The sequence below is a fragment of the Pelmatolapia mariae genome, linkage group LG20 (genome assembly GCF_036321145.2).
Source record: "Pelmatolapia mariae isolate MD_Pm_ZW linkage group LG20, Pm_UMD_F_2, whole genome shotgun sequence".
Lineage (NCBI taxonomy): Eukaryota > Metazoa > Chordata > Actinopteri > Cichliformes > Cichlidae > Pelmatolapia > Pelmatolapia mariae.
Window position 1 is genome coordinate 7371289 of NC_086244.1, and position 14132 is coordinate 7385420.

General features: G+C 40.0%; 2 protein-coding genes across 2 annotated transcripts; both read left to right on the forward strand.

The window, feature by feature from the left end:
• The first annotated feature begins 680 nt into the window (after positions 1-680).
• Positions 681-1646, forward strand: LOC134618401 (P2Y purinoceptor 1-like). The gene has a single exon (XM_063463778.1). It carries the CDS (start codon positions 681-683, stop codon positions 1644-1646), a length of 966 nt encoding a protein of 321 aa, XP_063319848.1.
• A 9623-nt stretch (positions 1647-11269) lies between these two features.
• LOC134618404 (P2Y purinoceptor 1-like) lies at positions 11270-12589 on the forward strand. Its single transcript, XM_063463780.1, has one exon. The coding sequence runs from the start codon at positions 11270-11272 to the stop codon at positions 12230-12232; it is 963 nt and encodes a 320-aa protein (XP_063319850.1). The 3' UTR covers positions 12233-12589.
• Positions 12590-14132: the final 1543 nt, after the last annotated feature.

Consider the following 14132-nt stretch of genomic DNA (forward strand, 5'->3'; position numbering starts at 1 on the left):
CCTGTTCATTTTGGTTAAAGAAATAAATTTGTACATAGTTTCTGTGAATTTTGTATTGAGTCTGATTTTGAGTACCCACTGTGTGTGTGAACCAAGGTTCATGACACTGAGAAGAACTTTCACTTTCACATTCAAAACTCTCACTGAAGGGAAATTTTTACCTTTCTTTTCAGCCATAAAACTGCCCACCCAAGCATTCAGTACAGCTAACCCTGATAAATACATGATGCACCTGCCCTTTGTCTGCTAAAGTCACTCACCTGTCTCTCTTCCTGTTAGCGTTACATGTATTAATACTGACTGCTGACCTTTTACAAAATAACATGTGGATGTAGACTGTGGGTTTACACCATAAAGACTTTCAAACAACATTTTTAGTAGAGCACCTATTTTTAGAAATCCCCTTTTCTCGAATTTTAACCAACAGGGTATGTATTTTTTTATTTTTTGGCACTTCCTTTTTTATGCACAAACGAGGAAACAGCCTACATAGAGATTATACGCATGTGTGAATCTGTGCATGAGGCGTTACTCTGAGATGTCAAATAGGACTTTGAGATGACTGCCGTATGTGTCAAACAGGAAGTTTTCTTTGAACAAATAGGTCATACCTTCTCTGCTCTTCAAAAACCACCTCTGCCACTGAAGAGTTTGAATGTATTGTCTTCTTAGGAAACAGAATGAATACAACTTACTGGTTTCATTCAGTCTATGAGTATACAACTCTGCCTGCAATTTACACCTTTGTCTTCATCATTGGTCTCGGAGCTAATGTATGGGGACTAAAGTCTCTGCTGCAGAAATGGAAAATTCTTGGACATATTAATGTGTTTCTTCTGAACCTTGGAATTGCTAATTTTTTGTTCCTGCCAACTCTCCCATTTTTGTCAGCGTACTATTTTATGGACAGTAAATGGATATTTGGAGATGCCTTCTGCAAGATGACAAGATTCTGCTTCAACCTGAATTTATACGGCAGCATTGGATTCCTCACCTGTATTAGTGTCTACAGGTACCTGGCTATTGTCCATCCAATGAAAGTGATGGGAAGAATAACTGTGACTCACTCTGTAGCTATCTCAGTTTTGATTTGGCTGTTGGTGAGTGCTCAAAGTTTTCCAGATATGTTCTTCCCTAAAAACTCAAAAAATAGAACTGAAAAATGCTACCATACCACCTCTTATGACTATGTGGAGGATTACCTGAAATACAGTGTTGGCTGGACACTCACTGGGTTTGTTATCCCATTCCTTATCTTACTTGGCTCCTATGGACACGTGACTCTTGTTCTCTGCCGCATTAATACCATTGATAAGGTGGTGAAACAAAGAAGCTTAAAGTTGATGTTCATCTTGATTTTGCTCTTCTCGGTTTGTTACATCCCCTATCAAATTTTTAAGAATCTCAGCCTTTATTCAAGAGTACTTTATTCAAGATACAAGAAGTATCCAACATGGGATGAGAGAGTCTTTGGGGCTCATCAGATCAGTCGTGGTCTTGTGTGTCTGAATAGTGTTTTGAACCCCTTGGTTTACCTCCATGTCATGGATATTCCCGCTCAAATCAGACAGATGCTTCAGCGGTTTCGTCAGATCTTTGTGTCAGAGTTCAGCAGTGTACCAGTGGCACAAAGTGCAGATGTTTAACAGGAGTTTGGCATGAATGATTGAGTTTGTTTATTATACTGTGCTTCATCCAGTTAATTATTGCTTTCTTTTCCTGAAACAACAGTTTGGGCACAAGTTACTATATAAATGTATATAAATACTTCTATTTCTGTGTTTGGTCTGTTGTCTTGTATATTGTGAATAACTGAAACCCAGTGCAACACATTTTCTCTTTTGGTTTAAAACACATTGTCTTTATTTTGTATGCATGATTGTAATTGCTCTGAATAAGCTTCACTCATTTTGACGGAGTCAGTATCATCAACCAGTTGCTAATGAGATTATTTTTCTAAAATAAATGTAACTTAGTCTTTGAAATATGTATTATTTAACACTTACACCAACAACTTTTACTTTAAGAATAGATCAGGAGAGAGCACTGGCATACTACTAAAATTTGTTTCATATTTAGTGTATTTTTAATTGCTGGCTCACAGACCGCTTCCGTGCTCTCATCAAATGTTTTTTTACAGGTGTTGTTGAGTGTATGTGGTACAAACCACAGAAAAGCAGCAGTCACTGTACAACTGTGACACTGACACCTTCAAAAACTGACTGCATTGTACATTACATTGTATTTCATTCTTTAAACACTGCATTCTTTTCATTAATGATGCGTTGGAATTAGTGGTCACATATCTGTGTATAGAACATGTTAAACATGTTCAAAATAAACTGATCATTTAGATAAACTTGCACTTGTTATGCCTTGTTGTGTTGGAGTAATAAGATGATTGTTACTGTCGGGGTGGGGGATGAAACCGTGCTCTGCAGGGTTTCTTTCTGTTTAAACAGGAACCTGTTAGGGAAATGTTGGTCTCCTGATAATACAAATAACTCAGATTGTTATTATCATCCTGTATTAGCTTTAAATACTTAGCCAAAGCCACTATCAATGGCAAGTTGTTAATATGAACGTTCTATTGACAACAGAAATTCTACAGTTATCCTCCAAAACTTCATGATTTTAACACTTAAAAGCAAGCATGGCATCATGAAAATTTTGGGCCCATTTTTTACATTTCCATTTACTTTTATGTGATTAGTAATCATCCACAGAATGCTGGCTGTCATTAAAGATGATGTAGTGACTGCTGATATAGATACATTTGTTGTGGCTACCACACCCAAAAGCACTTTTGTGGATGTTTGGTGGTAAAAAAACAAAACAAAAAAACAAGTGATGAAAAGCATGAAAGTGTTTAAACTTTGAAATTAAACAACCCAGAAGGGTATAGAAGAGTGATGGCTCTTTTAACTTCCCCATTTCTTACTTTTATCAGCTAAGCATGCAGGATTTAACACTTTAAAAAGGGAAATTGCTTCATTGCTGCCTACAGCATGAAAACATACAGAGCTTTCTGCTTGTTTGTGTGCAGCAACAAATGACCCTGATCAAGGCCACAAGCCAAAACACGTTGGTCACCTCATAAAGTTGTTCCCTGTTACTTTAAGTGTGGCTGGAGTCTCCACATCATCAGATTGTTTGTGTGCAGCACCCTGTACGCTACGAGCAGATCCACGTTAAGAAGGGCTTTGGGATTACAGCTGTGCTGCCACATTTTCAGTTACATGGAATTTAATTTTATGCTACACTCCAATGAAGCAACAAGCAAACCACTGGTACATTCATAGGTTAATTAGATGTAAAGTGCCAAAGAAATGTATGCACCTTTGTGCCAACACTTTTCTAAACATCTGAGGTCTCTGTTTTGACACATGGGCATAAGATGAATACTTGCCAGAGCAAGAGTGGAAAACATACATAGAGGCAGGTCTTAGAGCATCAAGTCGCAAGTTCAATTCCCATCCAGTAAGGGTCCTGGCTAGATCCCCCATGCTAAAAACCAAGCCCTGGAATGGCACGGCTATGTCTGCAGCTTGGACACAAAACATTTCACTCCACGTTGTACTCTGTGTGATTGTGTATGTGATGAATACAGCTTGTTTGTTTGTTAAGTGAAAAGTTTACTGAGATGGTGTTGCTGCACATGAAAAAATGGCAACATATATGCATGGCAAACAAAAGACGTGTGCCCTATTTAATACTCAGAAGTGAGTCCATGTGGTCAGCAGTGTAAAATGACATCTCCTTGATTGATTTAAGCATTTTTGAATGAGTTGTTGGGCAAGGAACCAAATAGGACACTCTCTTCTACAGAGTGCACAAGAACCAATGCCTGGCGGGTTGATGCAGGATGCCAGCCACCTGCTACATTCAAAGTTAAGAAAGTTTGGTTATCCTCCAAAGACAAACCTCTAAAATCTCTGTCCAAGAAACTGACTCCATGCTACATTGGTGTTTATAAGATAGAGACAGTAATGATTTCTTCTACTAATGCCAGGTTAAACTTGTCTTGTTTAGTCATTTGTGTCCTCTAGCCAACCCCCCACCACCTGTCGTGATTATGGTCATATAGCATACACCCTCAGACCTTCAATACCTTGAGGAGTGGGAAGGATATGATCAGAGGAACCGTCCTGGATTCCTCAGTCGTTCATCTTGGATCCATCCATCATCACTAAGTTCTTCACTTATTGGATGAGTAAATCTGGGTGGCCATGGGAGGTGACTGTTGTTGTTGGTCCTCTGTTCCTCTGTGCTAACCTGTGTCTGTGCCTGCTTATGTCCAGCTTATCCCCATGTGGCTCAAGAACACATTACTTACCTGTACAATTTACCTGAATCCTTGGAACTGATCTTAACTTTGAATCCCTCACCTGTAGTCTGATTCCTCCTCCTACGCTCTAAACAACGACCCCTCCCATAAACAGACTCATTCAAGTGAGCAACAGTTTCTCAACACATTCTTGGTCACTGCTTGGTCACCAGAAGAGAAACATCTGGAACTGTTGGATTAACTCCCCTCTGCTGTTCTCCTCTCCTGTACCAGCATCTGTTCACAACAAATTGTGGTTGTGAATAATGAAGACTCTGAATCTTATGAAGCTGTCTCCATTGTGTCTGCACTTGAGTCCTCCATTTTGCTTCAGCCTAATGACAACGAGTACAGCTACTGTGCATGTTGTGATGGCAAGCAGTAGCGGTTTTAGATACGGGCGACACGGGCGGTTGCCCGGGGCGGCATCGTGGTGGGGGGCGGCATCACGGGCATCGGTAAAAAAAAAATGCTCGTACTCATGCTGCCCCGACATCATGCCAGCGCATATTGGGAATGGCATAGGCACCGATCGGTTTTCTATCGCCAATTTGCTGGGAGTAAGGGCGCCCTCCGTTTGCGAGGTGCACCTGCTGCTTGCGGCACAGGGAGGAGAGGGCGGGGCGGCGGGGGATTCTCTGGCTGGCTGGAGCAGCATCTAATAACCAACTCGCAAAATAAAATAAAATAAAAACATACAACAAACACGAAAACACCAGACATTATGATACAGACTTATAATTTGCACCGATGTTTTTTCAAAATTCTATACGCGAAAAGTGAGCGCGAGAGCTTTATTGTCATCTCCGCTACATACAGTCCAGTATATAGAGAGATGAGATGACGAGGCTCTAGTTACAGCAGTGCAAGTAAACAAACAATAAATATAAGAAGAGTAAGAAAATAAATATATACTTTAGGACCAGGGGTAAAGGGATCAATAACAATTTAAAATGTATATTTTATATTTTGTTGATTTAAAGTCTCACACACAACCCGTTTTTAAAGTTTAAAAAAAAGAGAAAAGAAGAGGAGGAGTGTAGCGACTTCCACAGTCGCTAGAGGCCGGGGATGGAGCCTGCCTATTTGCCTGACGCGCTGTCAACTTCACGCAATAATGCGAGAGGTGGAATTGCTTGCTTGTTTATTAAAGTGCTTGAAAAGTTTACAGAGCAATGTGATCGGCTCGCGATTCAAACTCTTAAAACATCACAGGCTCTAATGCAACAAGGGGAAACTCGTTGTGCTGCGGTCAACAAAAACTACGGCTACCCAGCCCTGCTCTCTGTCAAAATCAAACCAGTGAAAGACAGACTGACAACGCCCTCTTAATGCCAGACGGCGTGTTCGCCCGGGGCGCCAAACAGGCTAGGACCGCCACTGATGGCAAGAATGGGAGTGATATTAGATGCCTTCAGTTAGATAACCAGATCCTGCGTCAGCTGGACTTTGTATGGCAGCATATACAGTCATGTGATTAAAAAAGTCGTTAAAGAAGTGCTTTAAGAACAATACAAAACTGAGAAAATATAATTCTGATTATTTCAGTTCTCTTTCGTTTAGAAGATGTTAAAATATGATTGTTTAATTCTATATTTATAAAAAATAAAAACAATATTAAGGAGTTCACAGATGCTTCAGAAACACTATGTGTTCATATTTTAAATTACCACCAGAGGGAGACTCTTACCTGTACTGTCCTTGCTCTGGTGTCACCCTGTAAACACACTTGAACCTGATATATATTACTATTCATCTACACTTTTATTGCTGAATTATTCTCTCATAGAGACCTGCGTGTAATACTAACTGCTAACTAAACTGCTAAACCAGACCATAGGACATTCACTGTTGGTTTGCTGTATGAAGATTTTAAAACATAATGTTTAGCAGCACTTTTTATTATGGCATATGACTAGCATTTGACTAATTTCATAAAAAGGACATTTAATTGCAATTTTATGCCCTGATTTCACAGAAATTGCACTTTAATTGCATTTGCAATTTAATTTTGTAAGAATTACAGCCTTAGCTGTACAGTAGATCATATTATAAAGTGCTACTGCTTAATTAATTTGAAAGCAAAACATATCCACCATGATATATTTTATATTTTCTTAGTACTTTTCAAGTCATAGAATAAAACACTTCTTGTGAACAAGCAGTTTAATCAGTTTTATTTTCATAGTGCCAAGTCGTAGAAACAGTCACCTCAAGGTGCTTTATATTATAAGGTAAACACTCTACATCAATACAGACAAAACTCTAGCAATCAGACGATGCACTACGTGCATGCATTTGTCAAAAGGAAGAAACCTCAAGTAGAATCATGCAGCATTACTAAGGGAGGATTCAGGGTCATCTAATCCAGCCCAAACTATGCTTTGGCAACAAGGAAAATTTTAAGCCTAATTTTAAAGGCAGAGATGGTGTCTGTCTCCCAAATCTAAACTGGGAGCCGTTCTACAGATGAGGGGCCTGAAAACTCAAGGCTTTGCCTCTAATTCTACTTTTATATACCCTAGGAACCACAGGTAAGCCCACAGCCTGGGAGCAAAGTGCTCTATTGGGGTGGTATGGTACTATGAGGTCTTTAAGATAAGCTGGTGGGGTCCGATTATTAAAGACCTTGTATATGAGGAGAAGGATTTTTGAGCCAGTGAAGAGAAGCCAGTATGAGACACACATGGTCTTTCTTTCTGGTGAGTCCTCTGGAGGGCAAAGTGATGCCGTCCAGAGTAAGCATCTGGTTAGATACTTAGTTATCACGTTTCTAAGACGTACAAAAGCTTAGAATATTATTTATAAGCACAAACTCACTCAGGTCTGTGTCTTTATGACATTCCTGCAGTTTAACTAATAAATGTGAGTGTTATCTGACTTTATGGATACATAAACCTTGGAGTCATATATATCTGTATAGCAATGAAAATGTATACTGTACCTTCTAATAATAGTTCCTAATGGTCACTGTAGGAGCCATATGAGTTGCTCTTTTTTGATTAAGTGGGTTGGTTTAAATGGACTCACTGTATTGGTGCACGGGTGTGGGGCGTGTCTCATGGGTGTGTTAGGTGATAAATGTGGTTGCACTCACCTGTTCACCGCACCTGATGTTGACGAGCAGAAAGGTAGGGTGAGCATGAGGCAAAACCTTCTGTTGACTGCAGCTTGAGCGCAGCTTGAATTATTTTCATGTATTTTGACTGTAACTTGATGGTTTATGTATATTTATGCACTAATTGATGCCATAGGCCAAGTTGTAATTTGTCATAGTAATTGGTGCATTTCTTTGTGAGTTGCAGGTATTTGTTTGTGCAGTCTGTGCATTTGTTTAATAGTTAATCCCATGTGCTGATTTGTATATTGGACAGTTGCATGCGGAATAAAAGGAGCAAATGGTACAGAAGTGTATTTTATGCGTTTTTTTTGTTGCGCGTCATCTGTGTCCTCATGTTTAGCCTGCCGCGGCCGTTGGTTGAAGGAGCCGCAATAGTCACATTATAACGTAAACAGAAAAGGCATGTTGCAGAAGTAATCAAATGGATGCTGCTTGTGCAACACTTCTTTACACTTACTTGCTGGTGGCTGTAGCTCAGGAGGTAGAACAGGTCATCTACTGATCGAAAGGTTAGTGGTTCAACCCAGTCTGCATGCCAAGTATCCTGGGTAAGATACTAACCCCAAGATGATCTCTAATGCATCCATTGGAGTGTGAATGTTAGCTTAAGAAAGCACTGAAAAAGCATAGAAGAAAGTGAATGTGGCATGTTGTATAAAGACAAAATGATGTTTATTAAACTTTTAATGAAATTTGCAGATTGTCTCGGTGGAGTTAAATAAAGTCAGCTGTCTGCTCCTTGCTATCTAAAATATAACAGGGCATTAATTAAATTCTCTACCATCTCACACTTCAGCTTTATCAGTTTTCTGTTTGATGTTCATTCAGCTTTATTCAGCTATAACTTTAATCTCAGTCAAACCGATTTACTTAGGAACAAATAAAACACTGAAGAAAGCCAAACAATAACATTTTTAAGTTATCTAAGTGAGTTATATATCATGTTTAACCTGACCGTGGGGGGTTTGAAAACAATGTGCTGGGAGTCCAGTGTTCTCACCAGCTCTAGTGTACCTTGACCTCCTGGGTCACCTATCGAGCTAGTGGGTAACAGATGTCTCCGAAAACCTTGGAGCACTTTTTGCAAATATGTGATGTCTTGATAAATCGAGCAGATATTTGAAGTTTACACAGCTACATTCTCACCTGAAAATATCTTAAAAGTTTATTTTGTGACCCAGAAAGAGTAATATTAAAACTAAGTAGCTGCCGCCATTGTTGGAAACTGGAATTGGCTAGGCCACGCTATGAATTCTGGGATGGGTTGAGCCGTGAAGAATACACCCGGCCCATTCTTCAAATCTGGGGAAAAGGAGGACACATTTGTCGGCCGCATTTGGAGGAATCTTCGAAGTTTCAGCCTTCATCGCGTCATGGTCACATGATCGGTCTACAAATGCGGCTTCCGAAGGATGCGGCCCCTGAATTTAGACACAGCTACGATACACCAAAAGCTGCTTCTTCTTTTTCTTCTTTGGCGTTTATTGGCAGCTGGCATCCTTGTAGATGCAGTGCTTCCATCTTCTGTTTCAGTCCGTTATTACACTCTTAAATCCTACTACTTATTCCTGTGTCTTTCAACATCTTACAAAGCTTCAAACGATGCGTTGACTATTAAATTAGTCGTAGACGATTTTGATAGTCGACGTAATTGTGACCCACCTAATCGTGGCAGCCCTATTGAGGAATTGGTTTCCCTCTCCCGCAGAATTGATAATTGTCTGTGAGAGAGGGAAGCTGAACAATGGTCTAGGCTTCTAAGACCTGTGTTGCGTCCCGAGTTCTGCACTGCACCACCTATGCTCCCATCTGTGCCCGCAGCTAGGGGTGCCCGCTTGGCATCACCCCCTCCTCCAGAACACATCGGTAGGTGGTCAGTGAACGGTGTTCCCTTGCCAGAGGAAAAGGGAACACCGTTTTTGGGCCGTGGACTGCTTGTACTGCGGGAAGCCAGGACACCACATCGCAGGCTGCCCGGTTTGCCCAAACGAGCCAGCCCACCGGTAGGCCCAGGGATACAGGTGGGGAGTGCTTTAAGTTTAGCAAGACCCCGATTTTTTTTTTTATTAACTGTTGCCATAGTGACCACCAATAATACCTTCACTGGACCCCGGAGTGGAGCAAAATTTAATGGACGTTAAGCTAGCAAGAGAGTTAAAATTGCCACTCACACCGTTAGAACCTCTTCCATTACTCATCAGACTGCACCAGTAAAATTAATCACCTCCGTAAACCATAATGAATTAATTCCCTTCTTCACTCTTCCTTCTCCTGACACCCCACTTATTCTTGGTTATCTGTGGTTACAGAAACATAATCATCACATTGATTGGGTCGCTGCGGGTCTCTTCTTTGTGGGGAAAAAGTCGCTGCATGCAACCTTGTATTGATTACCAGGGATTGAATGACATTACCATAAAGAATGCCTAATCAATTCTGTTTTTGAGTCTCTTCAAGTGCCTACCACTCTTACTAAGTTGTATCTACGGAACGCCTATCACCTTGTTCAGATGCATGAGGGGGATGAGTGGAAGACCACCTATAAAAGTCCACTGAGGCACTTTAAGTATTCGGTCCTGCATCAAGACGTCCTGCTGTTTGGCTTAACTAACTCCCCTGCGGTGTTCCAAAACCTTGGTCAATGACGTGCTCTGGGATTTTTTTTTTTTTTTTTTTTTGAATGACCAAGAAGACCAAGAAGCGACACGCACACTATGCCAACCTCTGCTGCACCCCAGTATCGGCCAGGGCAGAAGGTCTAGTTAGATGCTAAGAACATCCCGCTGCTCGTACATCCAATGTTCCATGTCTCGCAAGCTAAACCGGTCGCCACAGCCCTTCGTCAGGTCACTGTCCAGCATTTGAAGACATCTCCTGCCAGTACTCCATTTATCCCTCCTTGGACTTTCTCACATGGACACCTTCCCCTCCGAGCCCCACAGTCTGACTCTGATTGTAACCCATATTCTAACTCGTGTTTAGTTGTTAACTCACCACTTTCCTGCACTCAGGTAATTGTTCCCCTTTCTGTTGCAGCTTCCCACGGTCCTGATCACAGCTTCCCAGGGCATTTCAGTTCCCGGTTTCCTCAGCTTGAGTTATATTATCATTCTCTTTGTTGTTCCTGTTCATTTTTGTTAAAGAAATAAATTTGTACATAGTTTCTGTGAATTTTGTATTGAGTCAGATTTTGAGTACCCACTGTGTGTGTGAACCAAGGTTCATGACACAGACAAACTCTCACTTTCATATTCAAAACTCTCACTGAAGGGAAATTTTTGCCTTTCTTTTCAGCCATAAAACTGCCCACCCAAGCATTCAGTACGGCTAACCCTGATAAATACATGATGCACCTGCCCTTTGTCTGCTAAAGTCACTCACCTGTCTCTCTTCCTGTTAGCGTTACATGTATTAATACTGACTGCAGACCTTTTACAAAATAACATGTGGATGTAGACTGTGGGTTTACACCATAAAGACTTTCAAACAACATTTTTAGTAGAAGCACCTATTTTTAGTTTTAGAAATCCCCTTTTCTTGAATTTTAACCAACAGGGTATGTAATTTTTTTTTTTTTTTTTTTTTTTTTTTTGGCACTTCCTTTTTTATGCACAAACAAGGAAACAGCCTACATAGAGATTATACGCATGTGTGAATCTGTGCATGAGGCGTTACTCTGAGATGTCAAATAGGACTTTGAGATGACTGAAATGTGTCAGACAGGAAGTTTTCTTTGAACAAACAGGTCATACCTTCTCTGCTCTTCAAAAACCACCTCTGCCACTGAAGAGTTTGAATGTATTGTCTTCTTAGGAAACAGAATGAATACAACTTACTGGTTTCATTCAGTCTATGAGTATACAACTCTGCCTGCTATTTACACCTTTGTCTTCATCATTGGTCTCGGAGCTAATGTATGGGGACTAAAGTCTCTGCTGCAGAAATGGAAAATTCTTGGACATATTAATGTGTTTCTTCTGAACCTTGGAATTGCTAATTTTTTGTTCCTGCCAACTCTCCCATTTTTGTCAGCGTACTATTTTATGGACAGTAAATGGATATTTGGAGATGCCTTCTGCAAGATCACAAGATTCTGCTTCAACCTGAATTTATACGGCAGCATTGGATTCCTCACCTGTATTAGTGTCTACAGGTACCTGGCTATTGTCCATCCAATGAAAGCGATGGGAAGAATAACTGTGACTCACTCTGTAGCTATCTCAGTTGTGGTTTGGCTGTTGGTGAGTGCTGAAAGTTTTCCAGATATGTTCTTCCCTAAAAACTCAAAAAATAAAACTGAAAAATGCTACCATACCACCTCTTATGACTATGTGGAGGATTACCTGAAATACAGTGTTGGCTGGACTCTCACTGGGTTTGTTATCCCATTCCTTATCTTACTTGGCTCCTATGGACATGTGACTCTTGTTCTCTGCCGCATTAATACCATTGATAAGGTGGTGAAACAAAGAAGCTTAAAGTTGATGTTCATCTTGATTTTGCTCTTCTCGGTTTGTTACATCCCCTATCATATTTTTAAGAACTTCAGCCTTTATTCAAGAGTTTTGATCAAACAGAAGATGCGTCCAGCATGGGATGAGGGAGTGCTTAGCGCTCATCAGATCAGTCGTGGTCTTGTGTGTCTGAATAGTGTTTTGAACCCCTTGGTTTACCTCCATGTCATGGATATTCCCGCTCAAATCAGACAGATGCTTCAGCGGTTTCGTCAGATCTTCGTGTCAGAGTTCAGCAGTGTACCAGTGGCACAAAGTGCAGATGTTTAACAGGAGTTTGGCATGAATGATTGAGTTTGTTTATTATACTGTGCTTCATCCAGTTAATTATTGCTCTTTTTTTCCTGAAACAACAGTTTGGGCACAGGTTACTATATAAATGTATATAAATACTTCTATCAAATCAGACAGATGCTTCAGCGGTTTCGTCAGATCTTTGTGTCGGAGTTCAGCAGTGTACCAGTGGCACAAAGTTCAGATGTTTGGTCTGTTGCCTTGTATATTGTGAATAACTGAAACCCAGTGGAACACATTTTCTCTTTTGGTTTAAAACACATTGTCTTTTTTTTGTATGCATGATTGTAATTGCTCTGAATAAGCTTCACTCATTTTGACAGAGTCAGTATCAACAATCAGTTGCTAATGAGATTATTTTTCTTAAATAAATGTAACTTAGTCTTTGAAATTTAAATTTAAACACCTTTCACCAACAACTTTTACTTTAAGAATAGATCAGGAGAGAGCACTGACATACTACTAAAATGTGTTTCATATTTAGTGTATTTTTAATTGCTGGCTCACAGACCGCTTCCGTGCTCTTATCAATTATTTTTTATAGGTGTTGCTGAGTGGGTGTGGTACAAACCACAGAAAAGCAGCAGTCACTGCACAACTGTGACACTGACACCATCAAAAACTGACTGCATTGTACATTACGTTGTATTTCATTCTTTAAACACTGCATTCTTTTCATTAATGATGCGTTGGAATTAGTGGTCACATATCTGTGTATAGAACATGTTAAACATGTTCAAAATAAACTGATCATTTAGATAAACTTGCACTTGTTATGCCTCGTTGTGTTGGAGTAATAAGATGATTGTTACTGTCGGGGTGGGAGATGAAACCGTGCTCTGCAGGGTTTCTTTCTGTTTAAACAGGAACCTGTTAGGGAAATGTTGGTCTCCTGAGAATACAAATAACTCAGATTGTTACTATTATCATCCTGTATTAGCTTCAAATACTTAGCCAAAGCTACTATCAATGGCAAGTTGTTAATATGAACGTTCTACTGACAACAGAAATTCTACAGTTATCCTCCAAAACTTCATGATTTTAACACTTCAAAGCAAGCATGGCATCATGAAATTTCCGAGCCCATTTTTTACATTTCCATTTACTAAAAAAAAAAAAAATCAGTAGTTGGTTCCACTTGTAATAATAATGCACAGCACAGTTTTAACAAAAGGTCAGGGATTACAGCTTTGCTGTCACATAACTCTAACAGGAAGTTTTGCTTAACCCCTAATTACTAGTTTGGTCAACCATGAACAGAAGACACATTGCTATTGCATATTTGCTCTGGCAAGACTTAAACAAGTGTTGAAAAGCATGAAAGTGTTTAAACTTTGAAATTAAACAACCCAGAAGGGTATAGAAGAGCGATTGCTCTTTTAACTTCCCCATTTCTTACTTTTATCAGCTAAGCATGCAGGATTTAACACTTTAAAAAGGAAATTGCTTCATTGCTGCCTACAGCATGAAAACATGCAGAGCTTTCTGCTTGTTTGTGTGCAGCAACAAATGACAATGTTCAAGGCCACAAGCCAAAACACGTTGGTCATTTCATAAAGTTGTTTTCTGTTACTTTAAGTGTGGCTGGAGTCTCCACATCATCAGATTGTTTATGTGCAGCACCCTGTACGCTACGAGCAGATCCATGTTAAGAAGGGCTTCGGGATTACAGCTGTGCTGCCACATTTTCAGTTACATGGAATTTAATTTTATGCTACACTCCAATTAAGCAAGAATGAAGCCAATGGTACATTCATAAGTTAATTAGATGGAAAGTGCCAAATAAATGTATGCTTGCCAGACCAAGAGTGGAAAACATACACAGAGGCAGATCTTAGAGCATCAAGTTCGATTCCCATCCAGTAAGGGTCCTGGC

Coding starts and splice junctions, on each gene's coding strand:
- LOC134618404 (XM_063463780.1), top strand. CDS start 11,270: ATGAATACAACTTACTGGTTTCATTCAGTCTATGAGTATACAACTCTG.
- LOC134618401 (XM_063463778.1), top strand. CDS start 681: ATGAATACAACTTACTGGTTTCATTCAGTCTATGAGTATACAACTCTG.